At 32.4% G+C, this 26406-nt stretch overlaps 4 protein-coding genes, 1 non-coding gene and 1 pseudogene across 8 annotated transcripts; 5 read left to right on the top strand and 1 right to left on the bottom strand.

The window, feature by feature from the left end:
* Window positions 1–552: 552 nt before the first annotated feature.
* LOC123892608 (ammonium transporter 2 member 4) lies at window positions 553–3950 on the bottom strand. Its single transcript, XM_045942436.1, has 3 exons — window positions 2756–3950; window positions 1608–1899; window positions 553–1281 (listed from the first exon to the last, which is right to left on the bottom strand). The coding sequence occupies exons 1-3, from the start codon at window positions 3380–3382 to the stop codon at window positions 719–721; spliced, it is 1482 nt and encodes a 493-aa protein (XP_045798392.1). The 5' UTR covers window positions 3383–3950; the 3' UTR covers window positions 553–718.
* Window positions 3951–5755: 1805 nt separating this feature from the next.
* Window positions 5756–7075, top strand: LOC123892610 (calmodulin-2/4-like). Of its 4 annotated transcripts, XM_045942438.1 has the most exons (5): window positions 5756–6012; window positions 6124–6281; window positions 6429–6509; window positions 6604–6685; window positions 6804–7074. In XM_045942438.1, the coding sequence occupies exons 1-5, from the start codon at window positions 5937–5939 to the stop codon at window positions 6854–6856; spliced, it is 450 nt and encodes a 149-aa protein (XP_045798394.1). In that variant the 5' UTR covers window positions 5756–5936; the 3' UTR covers window positions 6857–7074. The 4 variants fall into 4 exon arrangements, with proteins under 4 accessions (XP_045798394.1, XP_045798395.1, XP_045798393.1 ...); XM_045942439.1 differs by having other exon boundaries at window positions 6148–6281; window positions 6604–7075; XM_045942437.1 differs by having other exon boundaries at window positions 6604–7071.
* Window positions 7076–12754: 5679 nt separating this feature from the next.
* On the top strand, window positions 12755–14803 carry LOC123889398 (probable aldo-keto reductase 1). Its single transcript, XM_045938718.1, has 6 exons — window positions 12755–13178; window positions 13277–13489; window positions 13755–13927; window positions 14014–14110; window positions 14223–14376; window positions 14498–14803. Exons 1-6 carry the CDS (start codon window positions 12948–12950, stop codon window positions 14686–14688), a joined length of 1059 nt encoding a protein of 352 aa, XP_045794674.1. The 5' UTR covers window positions 12755–12947; the 3' UTR covers window positions 14689–14803.
* Window positions 14804–18253: 3450 nt separating this feature from the next.
* LOC123890818 lies at window positions 18254–20573 on the top strand (annotated as a pseudogene).
* An 885-nt stretch (window positions 20574–21458) lies between these two features.
* LOC123893391 lies at window positions 21459–21618 on the top strand. The gene has a single exon (XR_006803488.1). It is a non-coding gene; the product is annotated as a U1 spliceosomal RNA (small nuclear RNA).
* Window positions 21619–23290: 1672 nt separating this feature from the next.
* Window positions 23291–26341, top strand: LOC123890820 (probable aldo-keto reductase 1). The gene is made up of 6 exons (XM_045940523.1): window positions 23291–23779; window positions 23893–24105; window positions 24540–24712; window positions 24866–24962; window positions 25311–25464; window positions 25863–26341. The coding sequence occupies exons 1-6, from the start codon at window positions 23516–23518 to the stop codon at window positions 26039–26041; spliced, it is 1080 nt and encodes a 359-aa protein (XP_045796479.1). The 5' UTR covers window positions 23291–23515; the 3' UTR covers window positions 26042–26341.
* Window positions 26342–26406: the final 65 nt, after the last annotated feature.

The raw sequence follows: 26406 nt of genomic DNA on the forward strand, positions 1-26406 counted from the left end.
TAAACTAAAAGAGATGGAGTATATATGTTTCGTACTCCTTGGCATAATAATGGGGAATGACTAATGAGGTAGTGTGTCGTGTTATGCGTCCGTTGCCTCAACCAATTTTTTTTCTTCTTTCTTTCTTTCACGGAATCTTTACGAATCTTTGAAGCTCAAATTTGCTTTCCTTTTAATTTTAAGCAAATTGCATAAATAAAGCAAAAATCTAAGGACATGTTTACTTTATAAAAACATGGGTCGATAAGTGTTTATCCTCTGTAATGTGGACGAGTTTTAATGTACCTCATGTAATATTATTTTTTCGACCACCTTTATCTAATGTGAAGATTATGTCGTTTACCATCTCATGTTGCACAATAGATGAATTTTAATCAGCATGTCAAACAAAAAAGTTAATCGATATTTTTAAAAATAAATTAACCATACACGTGTGATATTCTTTTTTTTTTTTTTGGTTCCACACGCGTCATATTCTATTTGGCATAATTAGAGACATCACCAACAATACATATGGTACTTCACATAAGTTTTCTCCTTATATTAAATGAACTTAGGTCTTAATCCCAAATTCTAGCTAAAATATGAGGGTTACAACATTAAGCAAACATCACCCTAATATAAATCATATATTACATAATTCCACTGTGGTCAGTGTTTCACCGTCAACCTTTATTCTAAGACTTTAGTTAAGTTAAACATTTGTGATTGATTGATTTCACACTATTTGAACCTCACCTAATGACCTAGACTCATAATTGGACGAGAAAGCTTGTGTATCATAAATCTTATTTCGCTTAATGTTCACAAATTTAGTTGTCTCACTATGCAAGGCAAAAGCATCCTCTCCATGAATTACCCTATCACCCATTTGCAATGCATCACTATCAAGCCTAAGTGGTACCATGACTCTCACAACCAAGCAAATCAAACTAGTCACAATAACATTGTAGCAAATCACAAAAACTATGGCTTCAACTTGGATCAACATTTGTTTCAAACCCGCTCGAGTTGCACCACTATTTTGTAGGCCATAGGCGAGGCCGATGTATTTTTCCCAATCAGGCACCATGTAGAAGAGACGACATAATTTTGGCACGGCAAAGAAACCGGTTAGAATTCCGCCAAGAGCACCGGCTATTGCGTGGGTGTGGAACACCGCCATGGGATCGTCAATTTTCATTAAGAAATTAACTTTGTTGTGGAGTACCATCATTGTGTACCATGGAATACTTCCCGAGATCAAACCCATCAAGATTGCTGCCCACCCCTGCACAACTCCTATTCAGTTCATGACAGATTAATATTAATTGCAACTTGGATATATTTGATTAAATTTGTAATATAAAGTTTAGTATTTTAATTGATTTTTATGAAGATTGAGTACAAAGTTTGTTAGAATTAGGGATCGGAATCATGTACAGTCACAAGTCTATAACTATCGTTAATCACACACATCAGTTGTCAAATCAAGATTGAACATTTAAACTTGATATTTTAAATAAAAAAACAAAATAAGTTGTTTGATCTTAATTGGACACTTGATAAGTGTGGCATTAATTGCAAATACCCGAAAATTAGATTATGATTGTGTGTATGGTTTGTACCTGCGGCGGGTGTGATACAAACGAGACCGGTGATCATGCCTTGTACGGCGCCAAACACGGTGGGCTTACCGAAGTAGAAGGTATCGAGTGTGATCCATACGACGATGCTAGCAGCAGTACAGACGTGTGTGTTTAGGACAGCAAGAGATGCAATGGTACTAGCAACAAATGGACCTCCACCATTGAATCCACTCCAACCCATCCAAAGCAGGCCTGCGCCTGCAAGCACCATTATCATGTTGTTTGCTGCTGCTGGAAATGTTTCCCTGTCCTTCTCTGCTCGAGGGCCAACCTATTCAATCAACCAATCACATGATCATACTTTAATTATTTATTTTTGTTTAAATACATCCAATATTTTATTTTTTTTGTATATATTTATTTTCCAACAATAAATAGTAGTCTAGCTATAAACATAGTCATATCCTCTTTTTTTTATAAATAAAATCATGCACACATATTATTACCTTTAAAAGGTAAATTCTACAAATACTTTTAGGGAGATAAATATTAGTAATTAGTTGTTAAAAATAAGTTAGAATGTAAATATAAGTTGACCCTATAATCTCTTAGATTTTTATATTAGACTTAACTCATCCTTACAAAATCGACTTATAAGGTGATGATTGTCTTTACTTTATAAAAATATATTCAAGTCATCTCGCATCCGATGTGAGATTTCTTAACACATCCCCTCAAGCCCACACATCACTATTGAGCTTGGTGCATGGATATAAACCGTAGGTGGTCTGTTAGCGAAAACCTAATAGCAAGTGGTCCAACACAGATCTTGGAGAGGCTCTGGTGCGTGAATATAAATGGTGGGCGACCCAACGGATCAAATACCCTCTCGCTTGAGTTATAGGCATACACTATTGAGTCTGGCTTGTAAGGTGAGGGGTGTCTCTCTTTATAAACTATAGTCAGACCTTATCTTTAATCAATGTGAGACTTGATTTTTTCAATATAATCTTGATCCAACGATCATTGCTCCCGAATGTCGGAATTGCCGACTACAGTCAACCTGAATTCAAATCATTTATAGTTCCTGTTGAGATATTTTTATTTTATCTATATAGAACATATTTATATTGTACAATGAGGGTATGAGTAGTATTAAAATGCAAATATGAAGATAAAATACACACCCAATAAGCTGCAGTGAAACCAGCAACACCAGCAGAGAGATGAATAACATAACCACCAGCAAAATCTATAACACCACGTTTAGCCAACCATCCATCAGGACACCAAATACTAAAAGCAACAACAGTGTAAGAAAATGTAACCCAAAGTGGCACAAACAACATCCATGCACGAATATTCATTCTTCCAAGTAAAGCACCAGCTATCAAAATCAAAGTAATACCAGCAAATACACCTTGATAAAATACCATTGTAGCATTAGGAAAATTTCCCAAAAATGCTTTTCCTAATAAAAACTTTTCATCCAATGCTATTCCTGGTTTCCCTAAGAAAAATACCATTTTGTCCCCAAATGACATGTGGTAAGCCCATGAAACCCAACATAAGAGAACTGCTGCAAAAGCGTAAAAGGCCATGAAAGCAGAATTTATGGCCCATGTTTTCTTTACTAGGCTTCCGTATAGGATTACTAGCCCAGGAATGCTTTGAAGCCCAACCATTGTTGCTGCTGTTAATTGCCATGCGTTGTCTCCTTTGTTCATCCACTCTGGACTTGCCTCATCAGATAACAAGTTTGAAGGTAGCTCCATCCTCAAATATGTTACCTCAATGGAGAAATATGTTACCATTTTTTCATGTGTGTGTTATATATAAGTGGTTGATTACTATGTTTTACTTGGCAGAGGTCATGCAAATTGTCGTTTCTATTTTCTTGTGTGAGATCATGAGGCCGGCTTCGTCGGCACTTGGCTGCATAACAACATCTGAGATACTTGAAAAATAATTTATTTCAGAATTTAATCCATCAACCTTCATGTTGGAACTACTTTTTTTGTATGATTAGATTTTAATTTTGTTTGCTAGTTTGATTAAAAATAATAGACATTTGATATTTTTTTGTTAATAGGTCTCCACAAAAACGGTTAGGATATGTGAAATAGAGCAAAAGATTTCCTGCTATAACTGCATCAGCAGCAACCGTTGGATTATAATCAGTGGCTAGGATTGTTTCAGTGTATATTTAATATAAATCGTCTGATGTAAAATCAATGGTTGAGATCAGTTACAGCGTGTAACTGCGTGCTTTTTCAATAGCAGCAAATCCGGGTTCGAAGATGTGGATAGAAAAAATGTACTCTCCAAAGCGAAAAATGAGAATAGAGGTGAAGGAGTGGATAAATATGTTCAGCTCAACCTCCGCCTCATAAACATCCCTAATTGGTCATATGTGAAACTCAAATGTTGCTTGCTCATCATATATGTCTTTTGGAAAATCATAGTGATGATATCAGAGTTGATTTTTCTTCTTTTTGTTTTCGTGGAAAGTTGATCCTTATTATTATCAAACATTTCACTAAAATTATCTCTAAGTCTAGAAAGAAAAATAAAAAAAAATCAAGAGCATCCAGATGGTTATAACATTCATTTAAGGGAGGTTCTCATAATATTTTTTAATTTAACTTTTGTTATTTGGGTGATGTTAACTTGTGCCCTAAGGGCACATGTTAAGCTACCTAAGAATAGAAATATAGCATTTAATGATGCAGAAAATTTAATGTTTAGACAATTGAATACATCATAAGTTCAATAAATTCTTTCCACATTTGTCTTTTTTAGGTTTGGTCTCCTCAGGTTTGGTTTATTAAAGCATTTTTACCTAGGCACAATGATATAGGCACAAAACTTAGGCACACACGTCAATAAAAAAAATTAAAAGAAAAATAAAATAGTCACATCAAATAATATAACTTTAATAATTTTTTCTTTAATTTTTCTTTACTTATGTGTGTGTGCATAACACCTCTAATTTGTGTTTATGTCTAAGTAAGTATTTTCCTTGGTTTATGTTCTCCTCAACCTATTTTTCTTCCATTTATTTAATTTAATCTATTTTTAGTTTATAAAAATAATGCAGGGTTATATTTTAGAGAGAAAAAATAATAAAGCACAAATAAAAAATTCCATATACTTAATTTTATTTTAAATTATCAAATAAGAAGAAAATATTTTAAAATTTTATTTAAAATATTTTATATTATTATAACAAATATGTTTCTTTAACAAAAAAAAAATAACAAATATTCTATCATTTGATCGTGACACATGGATTCGGAACAGCTACAAGGCCCACGAAATTTTTGGTCAAAAGGCCTGACAAGTTTTGAAAAATCAATGCCTGCTCTGTAGAAAAGAAAATGAAATTTTCTCTTCTTTACACTGCCAATGTTTCTTCAAGGCCCCCAAATTTTTTTTTATCTTTTAAAATTATTTGGAATCTATTTTTCGAAGTAATTTTTTTAAAAAAAAAAATGAATTCTGGAATTTGATTTTTTTTTTTTTTAATTTTTTTTTATTTATTTATTTATATTGTTTCATCCAGATTTTACATTTTTATGTCAATCTTTGTTATAGACTTGTATCATTTGAAGTTGTTTTCTTAATAAATGATTGTTGTTCTATTTTCATTTATCTTCTAGTATTTTGGATTCTATTTTGAAAAGTAATGCGAAGTTTCAAATATTTTGGATTCTATTTTCTATTTTTATGCGTATGCAAAGTTGGGTCTTGAGCCAAACTTCACTGAATAGTGGTATTTTTTATTTGGGTCAGGCTAAACAGTGCCCCTGGGGCAGGAAGCAAATGATAAAATTAATGATGAGAGAGAATAACTTTTCACATTATTAAAACATTGAATGCACAATTTACGAGATAAAACTTCTATATTTGTATCCTTAACTAGTGCTCGGGGGCACTGTTTAGCATTTTCCTTTTTATTTTAATTGGTATAATAATCATTTAGCATAATTTTCTTCATTTTAATTCCATATGGCCTACAATTGAAAAACTAAATGTTTTTCAAACAGACAACGTAATTAAGTACGTCTACGTCCTTACATTTTTTTCCTACACTATAAGTTTAGTCTGGTCAAAGCAGCCACCAAGTCAAAAATCTGCTTATATATAATTAAGAAAATAATAAATATGATAGGCATAGTTAACTCTCAGTTACTCCCTGTCCCTGCCCTCATGACCCTCTATTTTTGTTGTCCTTAAATAAATATTTTTTGACAAGGTCCTAAATTAAATGTTCCGCTACTAGTTAATAGTATAATTATTACCTGGTTCGTTATATTATATACCCTTAATTTTATACTAAGTAGTTTTTATTAATAATAATATAGCATGATGAGCATCTTGAGGGAAGAGCAGATTAGTGAGTTTTTGGAAGACTTCTCTCATCTTGACAAAAATGGAGATGGTAATTAATTCGTACGTACATTATGATTAGCCTTTCTTTCTTATTTTGTTGAATATGTTTGATTTATTATTTCTCTTAATTAATTTGATTATATATATATATTTGAAAAAGGTTGCATAACCATAGAAGAATTAGGCACGGCTATGAGATCATTAGGTGAAAATCCTACGTTGGAAGAGTTACAAATTATGGTGAACCAAGTGGATACAGATGGAAATGGAACTATAGAATTCGGGGAATTCTTGAATTTCATGGCAAGAAAAATGAAGGTGAGTGAATGGAAAATTTAGATAATCAAGTTATAGTAGTGTATATATCATCTTTAATTTTTTACAAATACTATAAAAAGTTATAAAAACTATATATGTATTTCATCAATTCATTCTAAATGCAATTAATGTATTTGATTAAAAAAGGAAACAGAAGCAGAAGATGAATTGAAGGAAGCTTTTTGGGTGTTTGACAAAGATAAAGATGGTTACATATCACCCAATGAGGTACTATGATTAATTCAATTAATATTGTCTTGAGAATTAATTATAGTTTTAATTTTGTTTAACTATTGATGTATATATATATATGTGAGTGTAGTTGAGGTCAGTATTGAGAATCATAGGAGAGAAGGTGACAGAAGAAGAACTTGAGCAGATGATCAAAACGGCTGATTTGGATGGTAACGGTCTCATTGATTATCAAGAGTTCGTTAGGATGATGTTGCATGTTTAAACACCAAAATGAAATTCTATCATTTTTGTTCCCTTGAGCTTAACGACATCAAATATATTATGCAGGAATTGGGGTTCGAATCGCAACACTCCACTTATTCACCATTTATAACCACTAGGTAAAAAAAGAAGAAATTCTATCATTTTTAATAATTGACAATAAATAATAATTAGTTTAATTAAGTTGGACTTAATTTTTACATATATTTGTTGTACTTACACTTGTACTTGAAATTTTAGTTAGTTCAGTGTTGTATATTTTCTTTTTATCATTGGCTACTCATGAATCTAAGTTATCCATCAAGTTATATTGACACAGTTTTCATCAAAACTAATTGCTAAAAACAAGGTTTGTAAATTAACTACTGCGTTACTTGCCAAAATTTGGACTTGGAATCAGGATTCTATGCGGTCGATGACTACATACAGTCATGCAGTCAAATTTTTAGGTTCATCCGATCTAAATGACAAAGTGTAAAATTTCAATACAAAAACTCGCACCGTTTGATATAATAACTCATCTCCCATCTTTCCTTTTCCATATGCTGATTAAGATAAAATCACTTAGGAAAAAGAAAAAAATGCATATATACTTGTACTATATAACAATTAACGAGAGAGGGAAAAACAATTAAGAAATACATGGTTGTTATAATTATGCATTGCACCTACACAATCAACAAAAAAACCAAAAATGGAAAAATGAAATTATCAAACCTTTGTGGGTCTCTTCTTCCATCCTAATTGAAATATCCAAACTTAATTTGAGATGCATGCTTCCTTTCAATAGGTGAAGCTCCGACATGATCTGTTCTTGCCCATATATACGTACCCGTCTAGACTTAAATATAAACATATTTGTATATGTATTCGGCCCAAATTTAGACCAAACACACATACACACACATATATATAAGTCGAGAAATATACAAAAGAAGGAAAAGCTCAGATCATGCTGGCAGCTTCAACTATCGATTGGAGCTCGGTTCCATCCACAATCGCGAGACCGTCTTCTCTATCTCATTCCTTCATTCTTCTTTTCTTTTCAAACTTGAGCACAACACTTAACTAGATGGGAGGGTTACAAATGTTATAGGGCATAATATATACAAAGTCAATATATATAGCTTTTTTATCCTTATTTATGTACTTTTAAAAAATAAAAAAAATATTAAGCAATATTACGCTAGCTATGTTTGGACCATCTCTGATTATAAACAGCGGGATTTGCTGTTTCTAGTGCCATCTTTTTTGTCTCATATGATGTATAGTTAGATCTCTGTCCCTCTCTTTGTTGTTTTTTGGCAATAGCATCTATCTAGTACTCATTATTTTACTGCCTAATTAAACCCCACATGTTTAAGAATATGGTATCATTTTTCAAATTAATGTTAAAACTCCAATGAAATTATGTTGTTAATTGATTAATTTATCTAAGTCAAAAATATTAAAGAAACATCATTTAAGCAAATTAATAAATATAAGTGTTGTTTGGTTTTTTGTCCACATGTGATTTGGAAATATTTGAAACCGAATACCAAACATGTTAGTATTAAGATCTGTGTCCTCAAACTCGACTTATTTGGAGTGTTTGTTAAAGAAACAAATTGCATGAAAGAGATGGAACCTTTTATGTTTCGACATAAAAATTTGGAGAAAAGTGACCATTAATCACGGGTTTTTGTTATTTCCATTGGCTATTTTGTAACTTCACAATCAATTGAGTATAAACCATTAAAAGTAAAACAATTGCATATGCATGTGGTCCTAATCCTATAGGAATTTAATAATATCACGCTCATAGCACCACATGCAGCTAGATAGGACTTCGATTTGCTGCCGTAGAAAAAAAAGTACGCCTTATACGTTGTAACTGATCTCAGCCATTGATTTTACATTAAACGGTTTGTATTACATATGCATTAAGGATGATCATTGATTATAATTGAAGGATTGCCGTTATAACCATGTTGACGCAATTTACAGGTGAAAATCTGTTTCCAGCTCGACACACTCTAGCTAAAGTTTTTATAATACATTTTTAAAGGATCAGTTTAAATTGTTGTCTTTTATCATGTTTGGTGAATAAAATTTTATTTTGATATTTTAGATAAAAAAAATTAAAAACAAATATATATCATTCGTATATACAAATATACCGATAAAACACTAGTAAAAGAATTACACATAACAACAAAGAGCACAAAAGGTACCCAAAAAGACAAGGAATCAAAGAAAAACATGGAATTGACACACAACCAGAGAGGAAAACAAAAACACTCCACCACACAACCACCAAACTACACAAAAGCAAGAGGAAAAACACCTCAATACATCCCCCCTCACGATGAAAGAAGAGCACAACATGAAGATGAGTGGAAACTTCAGCACCAACAACAGCCCAAGCAACCTGAATTATACACACATTCACTCCTCTATCGACCCCAACACAAGACATGTTACACCTCCCAGCCATAAAAAGAAAGAACATGACTACCACAATTTTTAACTAAGAACCATTTACACGTGAAAAGTTTCACCTATATCCACAAAAAATGTTATTTTGTGTTTTGTACCTTACCTCCAATTTCTTTCGTTTCAAGAACAATTTTAAAATTAAACACAATATAACTAAAACTACTTTATGTCTTTGTCAAAAAAAACTTTATGTCTTGATTATGGATTATAGCCGATCAAATGCACCATAAATGTAAAATCTTGTTGACTAAATCTTGTTTATAGAGAAAATATATATATGTGTGAAACAATTATGGATATTTAGATAAAAAAATAATCCATGATAGTTGAGAATTTGAATGTATCGTATAAAAAGAAACATGAATTTATCAAAAGAGTATAGTTTTATCGAATATGGACTTTTCAAATAGGTCCAATGATAGATCCTTGCCATTTAAAAAATAATTATTAAAAATAATAACATCCACAACTGAATCGGGTCTAAATTAGACCCCAAAGAGTATCTATATATTTTGAATGAATATAATATATTAGATCCATTAAAATTTTAACAACTTTGTTGCGTGATCCTTTTATGCTTTTACTTTCTCTTTTTTGCATTGTCTATGTTGCATGTAAGGTAGGCATCAATTGGAATGAACCAAACAAAGTATGTTAACAATGAGTACTTAGTTAGGGGACCATGCATTTTTTAATTTCCAGTTTAGTTTTGCACGGGTCTATCAAATCGTGTTCACACAAAATGGGAAATTATTGAGGAAATCTTACGGGTCGACCCGTCAAAATGGGCTAACAAAATGAAAATCCTACGGGTTATTCAAAATTTATAAATTTTTTGTTGTTCAAATATCTTTGCTGGTTTGGTTAACATGCATAAGTGCACCATATGGTATATGGTATATAAGTTAGCGTTTTCATTATGACGAATACGAATTTTACAAAATTTACAGTTGGATTGAAAGTTTATATCATATAGATTAGAGGTGTACATGGGTTGGGCAAATCCGGTTGACCCGGTCAAACCCACCAAATCCAACCCAAAAAAGTGGGTCGAATCAGGCTAGTGGGTGGATATGAATTTCAAAAATGAAAAATCCATAAAAAAATTGAGTTTCGGGTAAAACCGGACCCAACCCAAAAAACCCACTGACCCACTAGTGTTATGTATTTTGAAATAATTTTTATGAAAATGCTAAAGATTTTGCCATCTGATTATTAAATATTTTTATAATGAAAATAAGTTATACTATTTTTTATGAAAATAAAAAGATTGAAATTTTTTTATAAACAAATACGATAATTAATTGCACTATTCATCGTTTAGTCATTTGATATTAAAAAAAGTAAAAAAAAAACATTTGGATAACACACTATCCAATCCGTAAATTAGTGGATTTACACAAAAAAATGAGTGATTATTTTTTATAGTAAAAAAAAGTTACACTATTTTTTTAAGAAAATAGAATGGTTGAATTATTTTTATGAAAAACTATAATGATTCGACATTTAGATATTTAATATAAAAAAAATAGAAAAATAATTTGGGTAACTCACTACCCAACCCAATCCAACCCGAAATTTAGTGAATTTACCCAACCTGGTCCAACATTATAACAGGTGGTTATTTTACTAGACCCAAACCGGAGTACCCTATGTGGTTCGGGTTTTGGTTTTGGCCAAATCCAACCCAATCCGGTCCATGTACACCCCTAATATAGATAATCCATAATTTTTTTGAAAAAATTGAAAATTATTTAATATGTTATTGAGACCCATCAAAATTAACGGTTTATAAATTTTTATTAAATACCGTTAATCTTTATGAGTCACAATAACATATCAAATGATTTTTAATTTTTTTAAATTTTTTATGGATGATCTATATGATATAAACTTTCAATCCAACAGTGATTTTGTAAAACTCGTATTCGATATAATGAAAATGCTAACTTGTGCACCGTACACCATATGATGCACTTGTGCATGTTAAAACTTGCCTTGGAAAAAAGCTCTCTCTATGCATGTATATGGGCGGAGGCAAAATACGAACTGGTACGTAGTCAAGAAATTAGAAGCAAACACCAATAATATATTCAACTATAATAAACTAACCATTTTAAACTACTTGTATATAGATCTAAGCGAGTGACAAAATTGATTCAACATTTTTTTTTTGAGTGATTTTTGAATAATGTACATGACAAATATATATATTTAATGGTAATTTTTTTGTCCAATTTCATGATCAATTTTTATATTCAAATTCAAACAAAGAAATTGAAGTTGTGTTGTTGAATCTCTTACTTTTTGGTAAATCAAATCATTTCGCAGAATATCTTATAAATTTATATTTTTTTGAACTTGTTCAAGAGCACAGATGTCCCAATTCCAAGAGTGTGTTATGCACGGTTCAAATGAAAATGTGTTTTCGTAGAGTCATATATCTATTAGACATTTGAGAGAGAAATAAATAAAGATGTTAAATAGTATTTTTGCAACTATGGTTAAAAAAATAAAAATGAAAATAAAATAAAAATAAAAATAAAAATTTTGAAGTAGAAAATATTTTTTTAAAAAAAATTCAAGGGATTGAATGCACTATTTTCAAGACTATATTATCACTTTTGTTTCTTTAATCATTGCTCCGGAGCGCTCTTTAGCATTTCTCATAAATAAAAACAAATTTGATAGATGTAGGACCATCTCTAATAAAGAGTATCTATATTTTAAGAATTTCGATCCTCTCGTGCCTTAATGTTCATGTGATGTCATATCTGCTGCCTTACTCCAATGACTGAGCTTGTAAAGCTCCTACAATTGTAATTGGTGTATGACAGACAGTAGGAAATTATCAGCAGAAAAAAGAATTTGAATCCATGTTTTAATCATTGATACTCCCTCCGTCCCAAATTATAAGGGAAAATTGGTCAAAGAAAGTTGATGTATTTGGTTAAGAATTTGGACTAAATACATCGATTTTTGTTGACCAATTTTCCCTTATATTTTGGGACGGAGGGAGTACCTATTATGTACCCCATTGAAGGAAAACTAAATTCAACATTGCTTAAATTACATGTTTCATCTTTCTAGATTTATTAAATAATTAATATATATTTGATCTATATATTATAGATAAGATAAACTAAATTATTTAATAAATCTAAAAAAGTGAAACGTCTCCTATAAAAAAAATCGAATGAAATATTTTTTGTTTTTAAAGATTAGTGTCTAAACTTGACAAAGAGATATTAATTTGATAGATGGAAATATTAAGGACAATTTTACAATTTTGAGAGGAGAAATAATATTTTAACATCAAAATTTTGTTTTATGTTTATTCAATAACGTAGTATACAATCAAGTCATCTTAGTCGAGTGGTTGATGAGCTTCATCAAAAAACGAATTTTAGAAGAATTCGAGTTTGACTTATAGATGAAACAATTTTTTGTTGTAATTTACTTATCTCACGGCCGAACTCTGGGTCAGTAGGCTCCATCCCTCGGGAACCAGAGTGTTAAAAAAAAAAAAAAAAAAAGACAGACACATATGGTTGACCAAGACGGAGGAGAAAAGATAGTGACATACTGAGTGATGAAACCACACCCGCCGGTGACACACCGAGTGACGAATGGAAGAATGGATTTGAATGAATGTGCTCATCATCGTATTCGTATATATAATCATTCAGCTTCAGAGACAGACATTAATATTGTAATCATTGACCAACCAAAATGGCAACAACAACACAACAAATTATTCCTCATGTCGCACTTGGAAACCAAGGCCTTCAGGTTTCAAAATTGGGATTTGGGTGTTTGGGACTCAGTGGTGGTTACAATGATCCACTTCCTGAACAAGATGGTATCTCTGTAATTAACCATGCATTCAGTAAAGGCATCACTTTTTTTGACACTGCTGATGCTTATGGAGCCAATGGTGCTAATGAAATTTTACTTGGAAAGGTACGTGACGTGCCTACAATTTCATGTTTCAATTTTGTTACTTCAATTCAAACTTTATGCTAATTTGAGTTTGTCAATTATTTGATTATGTTGATTAGGCTTTAAGGCAATTACCTAGAGAAAAGATTCAGGTGGCTACAAAATTTGGTGTATCCAAAGGTCAAGGTTCTGGTTTCACTGGTTGGACCATAAAGGGTTCGCCCGATTATGTTCGTTCGTGCTGTGAAGCTAGCTTGAAACGTCTTGGTGTTGAATATATTGATCTTTATTATCAGCACAGAGTGGATACATCTGTGCCTATTGAGGATACAGTTAAGGATTTCTTCCAATATGAAACTTGTATTTGATTTGATCATAGTACACGACTACACGTTATATAGTACATGTTAATTCTTACTGATATGCTTACATTTTTATCTGTTGAGTTGAGAGAATGAGAGTGTTTCACATTATATGAGAGACATTGGCCTCTCATAATAAACTGGTTTTATAGGGTTGAGTTGGTTTCGTTCCAAATTTTAAGATTATTTGGCTTATTTAACTAGATGCATTGTTAACAAGTTTGTTGTGCTATAGGTAGGTGAACTTAAGAAACTAGTGGAAGAGGGGAAAGTGAAGTATATTGGGCTATCTGAAGCCAGCCCAGATACGATAAGGAGAGCACATGCTGTTCATCCAATCACAGCTGTACAAATAGAGTGGTCTCTGTGGACTCGCGACATTGAGGACGAGATAGTTCCACTCTGCAGGTTAGTTTGAGTTCCTTCCTCTCCAAGTTCATTGATTATTTATGACTTAAATGTGACTTACTTATTTAAATCTTTTGCTGATACAGAGAGCTTGGTATTGGAATTGTAACATATAGTCCTCTTGGTCGTGGTTTCTTTGGTGGCAAAGGAGTTTTGGAAAATGTGTCGGCAGCTAGTTCCCTGGTATATAGCATTTTAGCTAGCAGTTGAATTAAATGTGTGTTTCTGCTGCATGGCATGAAATTATGAAAAGTGTATGTAATGTTGTTTTCTGATGGTTAATTTGGCTTATCAGGCTTTTCATCCCCGCTTCCAAGCTGAGAACTTGGACAAGAACAAAAAATTATTTGAACGAATTGAAAGTCTTGCCAAGAAACACGAGTGCACTCCTGCTCAGTTAGCATTAGCATGGGTACTTCAACAAGGCCAGGATGTTATGCCTATTCCTGGTGAGTCACAAAATATGCATATCTTTTGAAAATAGTATTTCTAAAAAATCTTTAATATTTATCTCTGTTTTGTTTTGTAAATGTCTAATTATTTTTTACGATGTTTTCTGATCGATGTCAGGAACAACGAAGATTAAGAATCTGGATCAAAACATTGGCGCCTTATCAGTGAAACTATCAGAAGAGGAGGTGAAAGAAATTTCTGCAGTGGTTCCCATTGACGATGTAGCAGGTGGTAGACACTTCAATGGATTGGATCAATCATCCTGGATATGGAAGTTTGCTAACACACCTCCAAAAGTCTCAACCTGAAGTATTATATTATAATGCCTGAATATGGATTACATTGTTAAATAAGTCATGTCTTGATAAAACTGAAATATGGATTGTAATGTCTTGGTTAAATAATAATCCAATAATTTCTCTATTTGTACTTTAACTCAATTGTGATCTGGTCGATCAACGAATCATGATTGAGTGTTTAAGTTTGTTCTAGAGAATATTTAAATTTATGTTATGTGTTGTGTTGTGTGGTACTAATATCATATAATGATTAATATTAGTATGAATTTGTTTTTTCCTGTAAAAAAGTATTAATTTGTTTTTTTTCCTTTAAATTAAGAATGGTCATAGGACCATATGAGAATCTTAGTACCATTATTAATTGATATCGTAATATCAATAGGATGTATTATAGTACCATTATTTATGAAATATGGACACATACACAACATCAGAATGACACGGACACTGACATGTCGACGCCAATAATAATTTAAGAAAATGACATAGTTCAATGTAATCAAAATTGTCGTGTCGGTGTCCGACACCGCGACACACCTGATCTAAGGAGTATATGTGCTTCATAGACCATTATTGATTGAGCTAATAAGACAGAGAAGTGGGGAGTTATATGCCTTTTCAGGTTTGTGTCCGTTCTTGCACCTTCCCGTGGTATTGGCTAATCCTGGAGATCTGGTTCTAGATAACGCATCTAAGTATGACCGTTCTGTCTGCCCCTTCTTCTTCCATTTTATAAAGTCGGGGCGTAGGAAGAAGATCATGTTCTCACTTCCCTTATTTGTTTGGCCTGAAGGGTGGCCCCTTTGAGAGTTACACAGTGAATCAGTATACAGTTGAACTGAGCTGTTTTATTTTAGGGACTTTGTGGTTGATCGTTTGTCTTACACAATTTTGGACATGGCTGCAAAACGTCTTAAGAAAGCGTACGACCTGCGACTCGATTCAGTAATCTCTTCGGTGGCTGAAAATTATTTTTAACGTTTTTTTATTCTGGTTTATAACCCTCTGGTTCCTAGGGGAAATAGGTCTAGTAGTCCAGAGTTCGGCCACAAGATAAGTAAAGTTTGGGCAAGAAATTGTTCCACCCGGGAATCGAACCCGGATTCTCCCGAAATCCGCCCTTTTTTGTGAAGCTCATTAACCACTTGAGTTCAATGACTTGGTTATTTTTAATCGTTTTTTTAACTCATGTTACAATACAACTCCTTTTTCATTTACCAAAATAAAAAGTGATGGTTCTTCGAGGGTTATTGACTATCTTATATGATGATTGAGGTACTTAAGAGGAAAGGGCTCAATAATATGATGGCCAAACAGTCCCAAACTCAGCATATAAGTCAATATAGACCTAACCCAAGAGCTTAGCTAAGGCATTAGTTCCATCACATTAATGCCCCTCCTTAGGTTACAAACTGCCGTTACATAGTTCGGCGATATTCAATGCATAATTAATCTTTATAAACTCATATTTTATGTTATTTATTAACGATGTGGGACTTTAATTAATAAATAAATAAACCATAATGCGGATAAACGAATTAATGACGTTTTCATGTGCTCTAAATCCTTTCCAACTACTTCACGTTAATGTGATGACACACATATATGCTGCACTTGAAGCCAATAATTTCTCTATTTGTACTTTAACTCAATTGTGACCTGGTTGATCAACCAATCATGATTGAGTGTTCATATTTGTTCTACTGTTTTTAGTCAATTCAATAAAATTTGAATCGAATTCTCGGAGGATTTCATGTTTCGGATGAACGTGAATAAATTGTTTAAAAACAAACTAGTAATAGAAACGAAGATGCAGAAGAAGAAATAAAATCAAGCAACTAATTTTTTATTTTAAACCAAAACTAATCCTCACGAGGTAACAATCGGGTTGACATCTTCCAAAAAATATTTTCCCATACGCACCAGCTCAGGATCGAACCCAAAACCAAATAATTAAGAGACTCAAGTATCGATTACTTATGCCACCTATGTTGATAACTAAAAAAGTTTTTTTTACCCTAAAAAGCTTTTTAAAAGCAACAAAAGTTAGAATTTATTATGCTCCTTTTCATTTTTGTTACACATTTTTATTAGAAAACACTTTTTCGGCTTTCTCCATTTTCTTTTCTATCTAGATTTTTTTTCTTCTTGCAAACCGGCTATTCAACGTCTTTTTCACGGTTGTTGTCTTGAACACGTACAATGTAGGAAAAAATCGATGTTTAGCCGATTAGACAAATATTTCTTTGCATTTGAAATCTCGATTGAATAAATAGTAAAATTATTTCAATCTTTAAAGTAAAAGAGTCAAGATATTGCTCACATTTTGTAGATGTGAGGAAATATTTTATTCATTAATTTGATATTATTATCATGACATTTTTCAATTTCTTCTTCAATTATGATTTGAAGTGAACCTCTTTAGTTCTTCTATTCAAAATTTCAAACTACATGTATCTTTGTTGAAGTTCCTAAAAGTTTGGTGATATACCTCTTTGATCGTATCTTTGTTGCTTAGTGTTCACGTTGTTGTGTATTTTTATTTATTTTTTGTGAAGTTTAGTGGTTAGTGATGACAATTTTAGCAAGTGTACTAAATTCGTCGTTAAGTAATAAAATTTATAAGATTCGTATCCACAGAGATTGTTCTTATTTTCAACTAGACAATTAAATTAAATTAGGATTAATAAATAAATTGCAAAGGAGGGTTTTCAGATTGATTTGTAGTAACAATGACAATAATTAAAATTGCAAGAAAGTTGAAACGTAAACTTTTATGAGAGAAAGACGATTATGAATTATTTTGAATCCTCTCTTTGTCCCTAACTGGTACTCTAGGTTCTAGCCCTCAACAATGAAATTCTTATAATTACGACAATATAACAAAATAGACCGAGTCCAATTCCTTGGCTCATCAATCTCGTTTATCTAATAAAGTACCCTAATTCCTTAGGCGAAACTAATATTATCAAAAGCTTTAAAGAACGTTATATTAACAATCATGCCAATTAATTCTATATTCCTATAGCAATTACGATTGACAAACAATTAATCTAGTTCCAGTATAAACCCTAGGGTCAATAGTGATTTATAACTTAAAATCAATTCGAAAGTGATCAATTAACGAAAAGCAATAAACACGAGATTAACTGAATAATTATAAGTTTTCATTGAATAAACTAGAACACGTAGTTACATGGCTCAGATAGTTTCAAAGAGAATCATCTATAATTCCTAATCTAATGAGATTAGTTACTCATAATAATAATTGACATAACAAAGAGTTAAGAGAATTATACATGAATAACCGATGAAGACCGCGACGGCAAAACCCTTGAATTTTCTTCTCCTGCTGGTACCTTTTTTTTCTCTCAGGAAGTGATAATCCCCCCCTCTGAATATTGTTTGTTGTATATATATCCTCCAAGAAAGGGTGAATCATATGTGCCTATCCATTTGTTTTTAGTGACGTGTAGCCAATCACCAAAAGAAAGACCAAACAATGTCCTATGAATTGTATGCGAGAAAAACAGAAGGTTTAGTCATATTTCTTCTTCAAAACTTTGGGCTTTTATTTTTTTCTAAGTCTTTTCTTCTTGTGGCTTTTGTGTTCAAATTTCTTGCTATATCAATTTCTTCAAATAATTTCTTCTCTTTGACCATGCAATACTCTAAAAACTTATAAAACTACTATAAAATTGCAATAAAAATTAACAAATGACCCACTGTCATCAGTTAGTGACACGTTGAGTGACGATGATATCACAAATTCAAGAAACCGCCCATACTATATTCTTTTACTATAAAATCATAACATCATGGCTGCAAATGGAATTTCAGACATATATGCAATTCACAGATTTTAATCATTATTCACCAACAAAAATGGCCGAAACGCATACTCAACCAATTCCTCGAGTCAAGCTGGGAACTCAAGGCCTGGAAATATGTAACGTTTAATTGAAATAATCATCGATTTCTTGTTCATGCGTATCATTCATTATTGTTGCTTTGTATTCAGGTTTCTAAGCTTGGATATGGATGCATGGGACTCACCGGAGTATACAACGCTGCAGTTCCAGAAGATGTTGTCACATCTTTGATCAAACATGCTTTCTCTAAAGGTATCACTTTCTTTGACACATCTGATTTCTATGGAGCACAAGCCAATGAAGTTTTGGTCGGAAAGGTACTACTAGTATACTACTACTTCAACTCAATACGCGCGCGCACATATTATTTTATTTTATTCCAACTAGGTAACATAAACATTTTAATTACTCACAGGCAATAAAAGACTTACCTTGAGATCAAATTCAGATTGCTACAAAATTTGGGATTGTCAAAAGAGACGAAAATGACAGTGTTGTAATAAACGGTAGTCCTGAGTATGTTCGTTCTTGTTGTGAGGGTAGCCTTCAACGTCTTGGGGTGGAATACATCGATCTGTATTATCAGCACCGTGTTGACACCACAGTTCCCATCGAAGACACTGTGCGTAATGCAATGTTTTCTCTCTACTCTTGAAATTAATTTGTTAGGAGTGTTTTTGATTTGGTGTTTTGAATAACTCATAGATGGGAGAGCTTAAGAAGCTGGTCGAAGAGGGAAAGATTAAGTACATAGGATTATCGGAGGCTAGTACTGATACAATCAGAAGGGCACATGCTGTTCATCCTATTACTGCTCTTCAAATGGAATGGTCCCTTTGGACTCGCGAAATTGAACCAGACATTGTCCCTCTTTGCAGGTACCTAATTACTAGTTGGTTTTATATATCCTGCTCCATTATCCGTTTTTATGACTGCAAAAGTAAAGATTGAGTCGAGTTAATGCATGTTTGGTGATAACTCTTACAGGGAACTTGGCATTGGATTAGTACCATATAGTCCCCTTGGCCGTGGATTTTTCGGAGGCAAGGCTATCACGGAAAGTATACCTGCAAACAGTCATCTGGTATGGAATCGATCCAAATTGTTTCTAACGACAGTCACTGTTGGCCTTGAGCCCTGCTGGGATAAACACTTATCATATAAGTGCTTATGTATAAGCTATTTCTATAATAAAAGATAAATTAAAGTTAAACTGTTTTCATATAAGATATAAGTTGTTTTAATAATCTCTCTCATAAAGTGTCACAAGTCACAAGTATTTACTTATGCTACTAGATAAGGTCAAATAAGCTATAAGATGTTTTCACTAACATCTATGTTTTCAACAGGCAATCCAACCAAGGTTACAAGGGGAAAACTTAGACAAGAACAAAATATTGTATTCTCGGATGGAAAAATTGGCAGAGGAGAAGCATGGATGTACATCTTCACAACTTGCTCTGGCATGGATTCTTCATCAAGGAGACGATGTTGTGCCCATCCCTGGTGAGTAATTTTCCATTTTGTGACCTCAACAAGTTAGGCACTTATGAAGCTTACTCGCGTTATGTATGATTCCTTTTGTTGTTGCTAGTATAACATTTCTGTGACCTCTCATTTTGTTGTAGGAACAACCAAGATAAAAAATCTTGAAAGTAATATCAGTTCGTTAAAAGTGAAGCTCAACAAAGATGATTTGAAAGAGATTGAAGAGGCTGTGCCAATATCTGAGGTGGCAGGGAATCGGACACCCGATGCTTTTGTTCAATTGTCATGGAAGTTTGCTAATACTCCGTCAAAAGCATAGTTTGAGACCATTTTTGCATCTCAGTGTTTGCAATTATAGTTTCTAGTTGGTCTCTTTTCATGACTCGCAAATGTAATCCGATTGTAATCAGTCGAATACGGATAGCTCAGCAGAATTTGTGTTTCATGCATAATTATGTTACTTTTTATATGATTAAACTAGTTTGCTTATAATTAATGTGAAATCATGTTCCACTAATATTTTCCTTGTTTTTCGAGATGTTAAACTGTGATTTTTTTTTTCATCTGCCTATTGTTTGAATTTATAAAATAAAACTAGCAAAGTTGATTTAAAGCCAAACTACAAATAAACTCTATCTATATCCACATTCCACAGAAATCCTGATTTTAGCTATTTGCTCTTTAGCCTGGGAACACAAATATATATACTCAGTGATTGAAATTGAAAGTCATATATGCATGGCTGAGGCATAGAACTAGATCATTAAGTGTATGTTTGGTTTCAATTCTGGAGCATCCAGAATTGATTCTGGACGTGTAGAATTGATTCTGACTTGTTTGGTTTCTCAAAAGTAGAATTGATTCTGCCTCCAGAATTGATTCTACTTGAAGCTAGAAATCGTAGCTTCTGATTCTAGAATTGATTTTTACACTCAAATTTTTTGTTCAACTCACTTTTTCATGAATATATCCAAACATAAACCACTTCAGCTTAAAATCAATTTTGGCCAGAATCAATTTTACAGAATCAATTCTGCCAAAATCAATTCTCTCCGCCGCAGAACCAAACACACGCTAAATCGGTCCTAGTTTATATTTTCAAAATTATGTTGATGTTGCAGCCATACAGAATATGGAGATATAGGTATTTAGAATGATAATAATCAACTCATATGACTGTATTGGTACACAAATTGATAATAATCAGTTCATTTGTATACTTGTTATTGTGTAATACATTATGAGAATGTAAAGAAAGTCTTGAAAGAGAGAAAGAAAAAATGGATTAGATCAACCAAAGCACTGAAGCAGTATATGAGAGAAAGAAGTAGAAAATAATAAAAGTCTCACATCGGTGAAGTTGAGTGTGTGGTATATGAGAAGAAGTTATAAATAAAAAAGGATTAGCAACATTGCAACATACTTACCTGGATGGGGTCGATGGGTGATCATGAAGGCCCATGGCCTAAAAAGGTGACCTCCATTGCACTTTGGAGGGGTGCCTTTCTAAGGTCTACTCAAGTGGTGGAGCCTACATCATAATTTGTTGCTGAGTGGGCCTGTGTTCGCGCGGCCTGCGCCAAATCATAGTTCAATTTTATTTATTTTTTTCATTTTTTGAAGCTCATTTTCATCAATTTTCTGCAAATTGAAGTCTATTCGTAATAGTATATACCCTGTTTATCTGTTTTACATCGTTGGTACCCTTATCCTCTGAATCAAATTGTATTGAAAAAACTTGCATTTTTTCAAATTATAAGTAAAAGTATATATTCATTTTTTCCATGATTATTTTTATTTATAAGTATGAGATATACATTAACTCTCTTTTATTTTTAACTATGACCCATAATAAATTTTTTTTTTAAGGAAAAAAAAATCCATATTAGTATATTACTACTCTCTAAAAAATGTGACACATTTGGTCCTTCAATTTCAATGCATCAAAATTGAAAATATACATTTGAACGTGTCTCTTTTATTAATAATTATCACACATTGTTTAGACGAAATGACAAGCATCGTTGAAACTTACAAATGCGAGGTCTTAAGTTTGAATCTGATGAAAATGTATAACCTTTAACAATGACATTTATCAATTGAGCTAGAATGAACGATTGAGATTTTTTTTGTTACCATGTTATAAGTACAAAATTTCTATGTTGATAGCAGTGACTATTTTCTATCAAAAAACCTATGAAACACACAAGATGAGTTATCCCTTTTCCAACCGAATTTTTCTCATAAGGAACAAAAATTCATTTCTTCATATTATTATTATAAAATTTTCAAGATAGTTTATGATAAAATAGCTTATAAAAATATAATTTTAACTAGTGTGAACTTATAAAATAACATAAAATCTAATTTATATTGCATAAGCTCTAAAAAAAATTGGGCAAAGGAAATAACTAAGTACTATTTTGCTGTAAATAACTAGGACTAAACTTTTGTATTATTCATTGACCTACCTAGTGCAACATGTTATTTATTTTTCTCCTTTTGGAAGCCAAAATCATAGTTGAGGTGTTTTTATTGTTTTAGAAGAAGTGACAAACACCGTTCAAACTCACACATAAGTACAACAGCGAGGTTCTAAGATCAAACAAATGAAAACAAAACCTTAATAAAGTAATAATATCAACATATATTAGATATCCGACTTCGAAAAAGAAATGGATATGCACATGATCTGGGTAAAAAAAGTTCTGTCTAGCAACGTTAGATTATGAGATTTTAGCTTATAAATTCATATGATTAAAATAGACTTGTTTGGTAATCATTTTTTAAAAAGAACTTATAATTTATTTTACAAGTTTATAATTATTTTTCAAACGGTATTTCAAATAGTTTATGAGCTTATAACTTATCATTTTTGTTTCAATTTTACCTTGATATCTTACTTGAAAAAAAAATTGATTAAACATATCATTTTTATGTCATTTTATATTTATAAGTTAATTCAACCGCCAATTTTATCAAACACTACAAATTCAATCAACTAATTTTTTTTCCTATAAACTAAAATATTCGCTATAAGCTAAATTATCAATTATCCGGTGTTTTTTTTAACGAACATAACCTATATCATCTACCAAATACATCAATAAATGAAAAAGATACATTTTCTTAACGTTTCTTTCGGAATCCAATCATAGTTGACTAGAGTGGAAGAGAAAAACAAGAGAGTAATGACATACTGAGTGACGATATCACAGATTATAAAAGAAAGCATAACGGTGGATGTGAATGCGCGCACCGTATTCTTTTACTATATATAATGGGAGATGTTAAACTAGGCATCCGATGCACTCGTTAAGCATACTAAAAATAGAAATAAAACATAAAATTAATATTGATAAAAATAACTTTTTACACTTTTAAGCATGAATTTCAAGACATATTTTTCTTATTTATGTGTTTAACTAGTGCATCCTCTATTTAACATTTTCAATATATATTATTTGACCTGAGACATGCAATTCACAGATTCTAATCATTCAGCAACCAAAATGGCAGCAACACAACAAATTATTCCTCATGTCGCACTTGGAACCCAAGGCTTTCAGGTTTCAAAATTGGGATTCGGTTGTATGGGACTTAGTGGAGCTTACAATGATCCACTTCCTGAACAAGATGCTATTTCTGTAATTAACTATGCATTCAATAAAGGGATCACTTTTTTTGACACTTCTGATGTTTATGGTACTAATGGTTCTAATGAAATTTTACTTGGAAAGGTACATACATACATGCTAACAATTTCCTGTTTCAATTCTGTTACTTTCAATTCTGTTACTTTATGCTATAATAATAATGTGAGTTTGTTATTTTATTTGATTTTGTTGATTAGGCTTTAAAGCAATTACCTAGAGAAAAAATCCAGGTGGCTACAAAATTTGGTATATCCAGAGGCCAAGGTTCTGGTTTCGCTGGTGTGACCTTCAAGGGTTCGCCGGATTATGTTCGTTCGAGCTGCGAAGCTAGCTTGAAACGTCTTGGTGTTGAATACATTGATCTATATTATCAGCACAGAGTGGATAAATCTGTGCCTATTGAGGATACAGTTAAGGATTTCTTCTTCCTATGTCAAAAGACAGTGTTGTTTAGCTGGTTTGTGTAGATACCAATTGAATATGTTATGAGATATGACCTTAAAATGTGTTTATAAATGAGAGACATCTCTCTCGTTATAAGTTGATTATGTAGGGTTAAGTTAGGGCCCATTTGGATTTGGCTTATTTTTTAGCTTATGAAAATAACTTATGCAAATAAGTAAACTTTTATGTTGATTCATAAAAATTGTATCTTTACAAGCTGTTTTCTCATAAATTACCCTGAAAAGCTTATAATAATACATATAAACTTATTCATTTGCATAAGCTGTTTCGCATAAGCTCAAAAATAAGCCAATCCAAACGGGCTAGTCTCAATCATAATTTTAGATTACTTGGCTCATTTCGCTAGATGCATTGTTAACATGTTTGTTGTGTGTTATAGGTAGGTGAACTTAAGAAACTGGTGGAAGAGGGAAAAGTGAAGTATATTGGGCTATCTGAAGCCAGCCCAGATACAATAAGGAGAGCACATGCTGTTCATCCAATCACAGCTGTACAAATAGAGTGGTCTCTCTGGACTCGCGACATTGAGGACGAGATAGTTCCACTATGCAGGTTAGTTTGAGTTCCTCTCCAAGTTCACATTGATTATGAGTTGCTTGAAAAAAGGGTTAAAGAAAAGGAACCAGTTGCCCTTAGTTGTATTGTACTGTATGTTTGTGTTAAATTAAATGTGATTTTACTTATTTAAAGCTTTTGTTGATACAGAGAGCTCGGTATTGGAATTGTACCATATAGTCCTCTTGGTCGTGGTTTTTTTGGTGGCAGAGGAGTTCTGGAAAGTGTGTCGGCAGTTAGCTCCCTGGTATAGTATTTTAGCACTTGGATTAAATATGTATTTCTGCGCACTTGAATTAAATGTGTATTTCTGCTGCATGCCATGGAATTATTTAGAGGATGGGCCAAATCATGTAATAGCATTGATCAAATCTTAACCGTAAATCAAATATTGGTCTATTTGTCGTGTTATTTTGTAAAATATGCATTTGTGCAGTCCATCGTAAATTCTTGTTTTTTTACTAGAGTAATGATACAGGGGATATCATCCTTATCTGTTTTTCTCACATGAATGATGTTTATTTTCTTCTTTAAAAGTAAGGTTCTTTCTTTTGTTGAAAGTATGTTGTTTTCTGATGGTTATTTTGCTTTTCAGAATTCTCATCCCCGCTTCCAAGCTGAGAACTTGGACAAGAACAAAAACATATATGATAGGATTGAAAGTCTTGGCAAGAAGCATGGGTGCACTCCTGCTCAGTTAGCATTAGCATGGGTACTCCAACAGGGCCAGGATGTTGTGCCTATTCCTGGTGAGTGGCAAAATATGCATATTTTTTGAGAATAGTATATTTCAAAAATCTTTGATTCTAGCTACTCTGAGATAGTACCCTAATAATAGTATGGGAAAAATTATTTCCTCCTTTAATTGTCATTCTGAACAAATTATTATACATAGTGCTTTTCTACCACTGTGTTTGTGCACTATCAAATAAACGAAGAACTATAGACACCGTCGTCTTGGGCGTATGATTATTATGGCTGTGCATTTCATATATTAAGAGCAACATCTGCTGCACCAAGGTTACTGGCTGAAGATTCTTCTAAATTATTAATGCACTATAAAATTCATGCAGCTGTTTTCCATTTAAATACTTATTTTCAGTTTTGTTTTATTGTTGAAAATATTGAGGACTTCTTTTGTTCTCAGGAACAACTAAGATTAAGAATCTGGATCAAAACCTTGGAGCCTTAGCAGTAAAACTATCGGAAGAGGACCTGAAAGGAATTTCTGCAGCGGTTCCTCTGGATGATGTAGCAGGTAGTAGATACTACAATGGATTGGATCACGCATCCTGGAAGTTTGCTAACACGCCTCCAAAAGTTTGAAGGGTTTCAACTTGAAAGTATAAATCCATTTTAGTAGAAGAATGCACTGAGGCATGAATAAAGCGCAACAAGGTCGGTAGAAGCAAATCTCAGAAAGCTACCATCACACACTGCAGATCTAGTTGCCTATAATGATAAAACTTGAATATGAATTACAATGTTGATAATATAGTCCTCTAGATAGTTGCATTTCTCTATTTGTACTCGACTCAATTAGGACCTGGTCGATAAACAAATCAAGACTGGTTGTTTACATTTGTTCTGCTGTTTTGATTCTATAAATAAGGATTTTGTATTTAATTCTCGTAGGGTTCCACGTGTAAATGTGAATGAAATGTTAAAAAGAACAAACTAATAGAAACCAA

This window comes from Trifolium pratense, linkage group LG6 (genome assembly GCF_020283565.1).
Source record: "Trifolium pratense cultivar HEN17-A07 linkage group LG6, ARS_RC_1.1, whole genome shotgun sequence".
NCBI classification, from domain to species: domain Eukaryota; kingdom Viridiplantae; phylum Streptophyta; class Magnoliopsida; order Fabales; family Fabaceae; genus Trifolium; species Trifolium pratense.

Bases quoted from the DNA above. Each gene is read 5' to 3' on its own strand.
- LOC123889398 (XM_045938718.1), top strand. From the start codon at position 12,948: ATGGCAACAACAACACAACAAATTATTCCTCATGTCGCACTTGGAAAC. The intron at 13,490-13,754 runs GTTAAGGATTTC...GTTGTGCTATAG, and splicing joins CTGTGCCTATTGAGGATACA to GTAGGTGAACTTAAGAAACT. The intron at 14,377-14,497 runs GTGAGTCACAAA...GATCGATGTCAG, and splicing joins GGATGTTATGCCTATTCCTG to GAACAACGAAGATTAAGAAT.
- LOC123892610 (XM_045942438.1), top strand. From the start codon at position 5,937: ATGATGAGCATCTTGAGGGAAGAGCAGATTAGTGAGTTTTTGGAAGAC. The intron at 6,013-6,123 runs GTAATTAATTCG...TATTTGAAAAAG, and splicing joins TCTTGACAAAAATGGAGATG to GTTGCATAACCATAGAAGAA. The intron at 6,282-6,428 runs GTGAGTGAATGG...TGATTAAAAAAG, and splicing joins TCATGGCAAGAAAAATGAAG to GAAACAGAAGCAGAAGATGA.
- LOC123890820 (XM_045940523.1), top strand. From the start codon at position 23,516: ATGCAATTCACAGATTCTAATCATTCAGCAACCAAAATGGCAGCAACA. The intron at 23,780-23,892 runs GTACATACATAC...TTTGTTGATTAG, and splicing joins ATGAAATTTTACTTGGAAAG to GCTTTAAAGCAATTACCTAG. The intron at 25,465-25,862 runs GTGAGTGGCAAA...TTTTGTTCTCAG, and splicing joins GGATGTTGTGCCTATTCCTG to GAACAACTAAGATTAAGAAT.
- LOC123892608 (XM_045942436.1), bottom strand. From the start codon at position 3,382: ATGGTAACATATTTCTCCATTGAGGTAACATATTTGAGGATGGAGCTA. The intron at 1,900-2,755 runs GTGTGTATTTTA...TTGATTGAATAG, and splicing joins GTTTCACTGCAGCTTATTGG to GTTGGCCCTCGAGCAGAGAA. The intron at 1,282-1,607 runs GTACAAACCATA...TGAACTGAATAG, and splicing joins TTGTATCACACCCGCCGCAG to GAGTTGTGCAGGGGTGGGCA.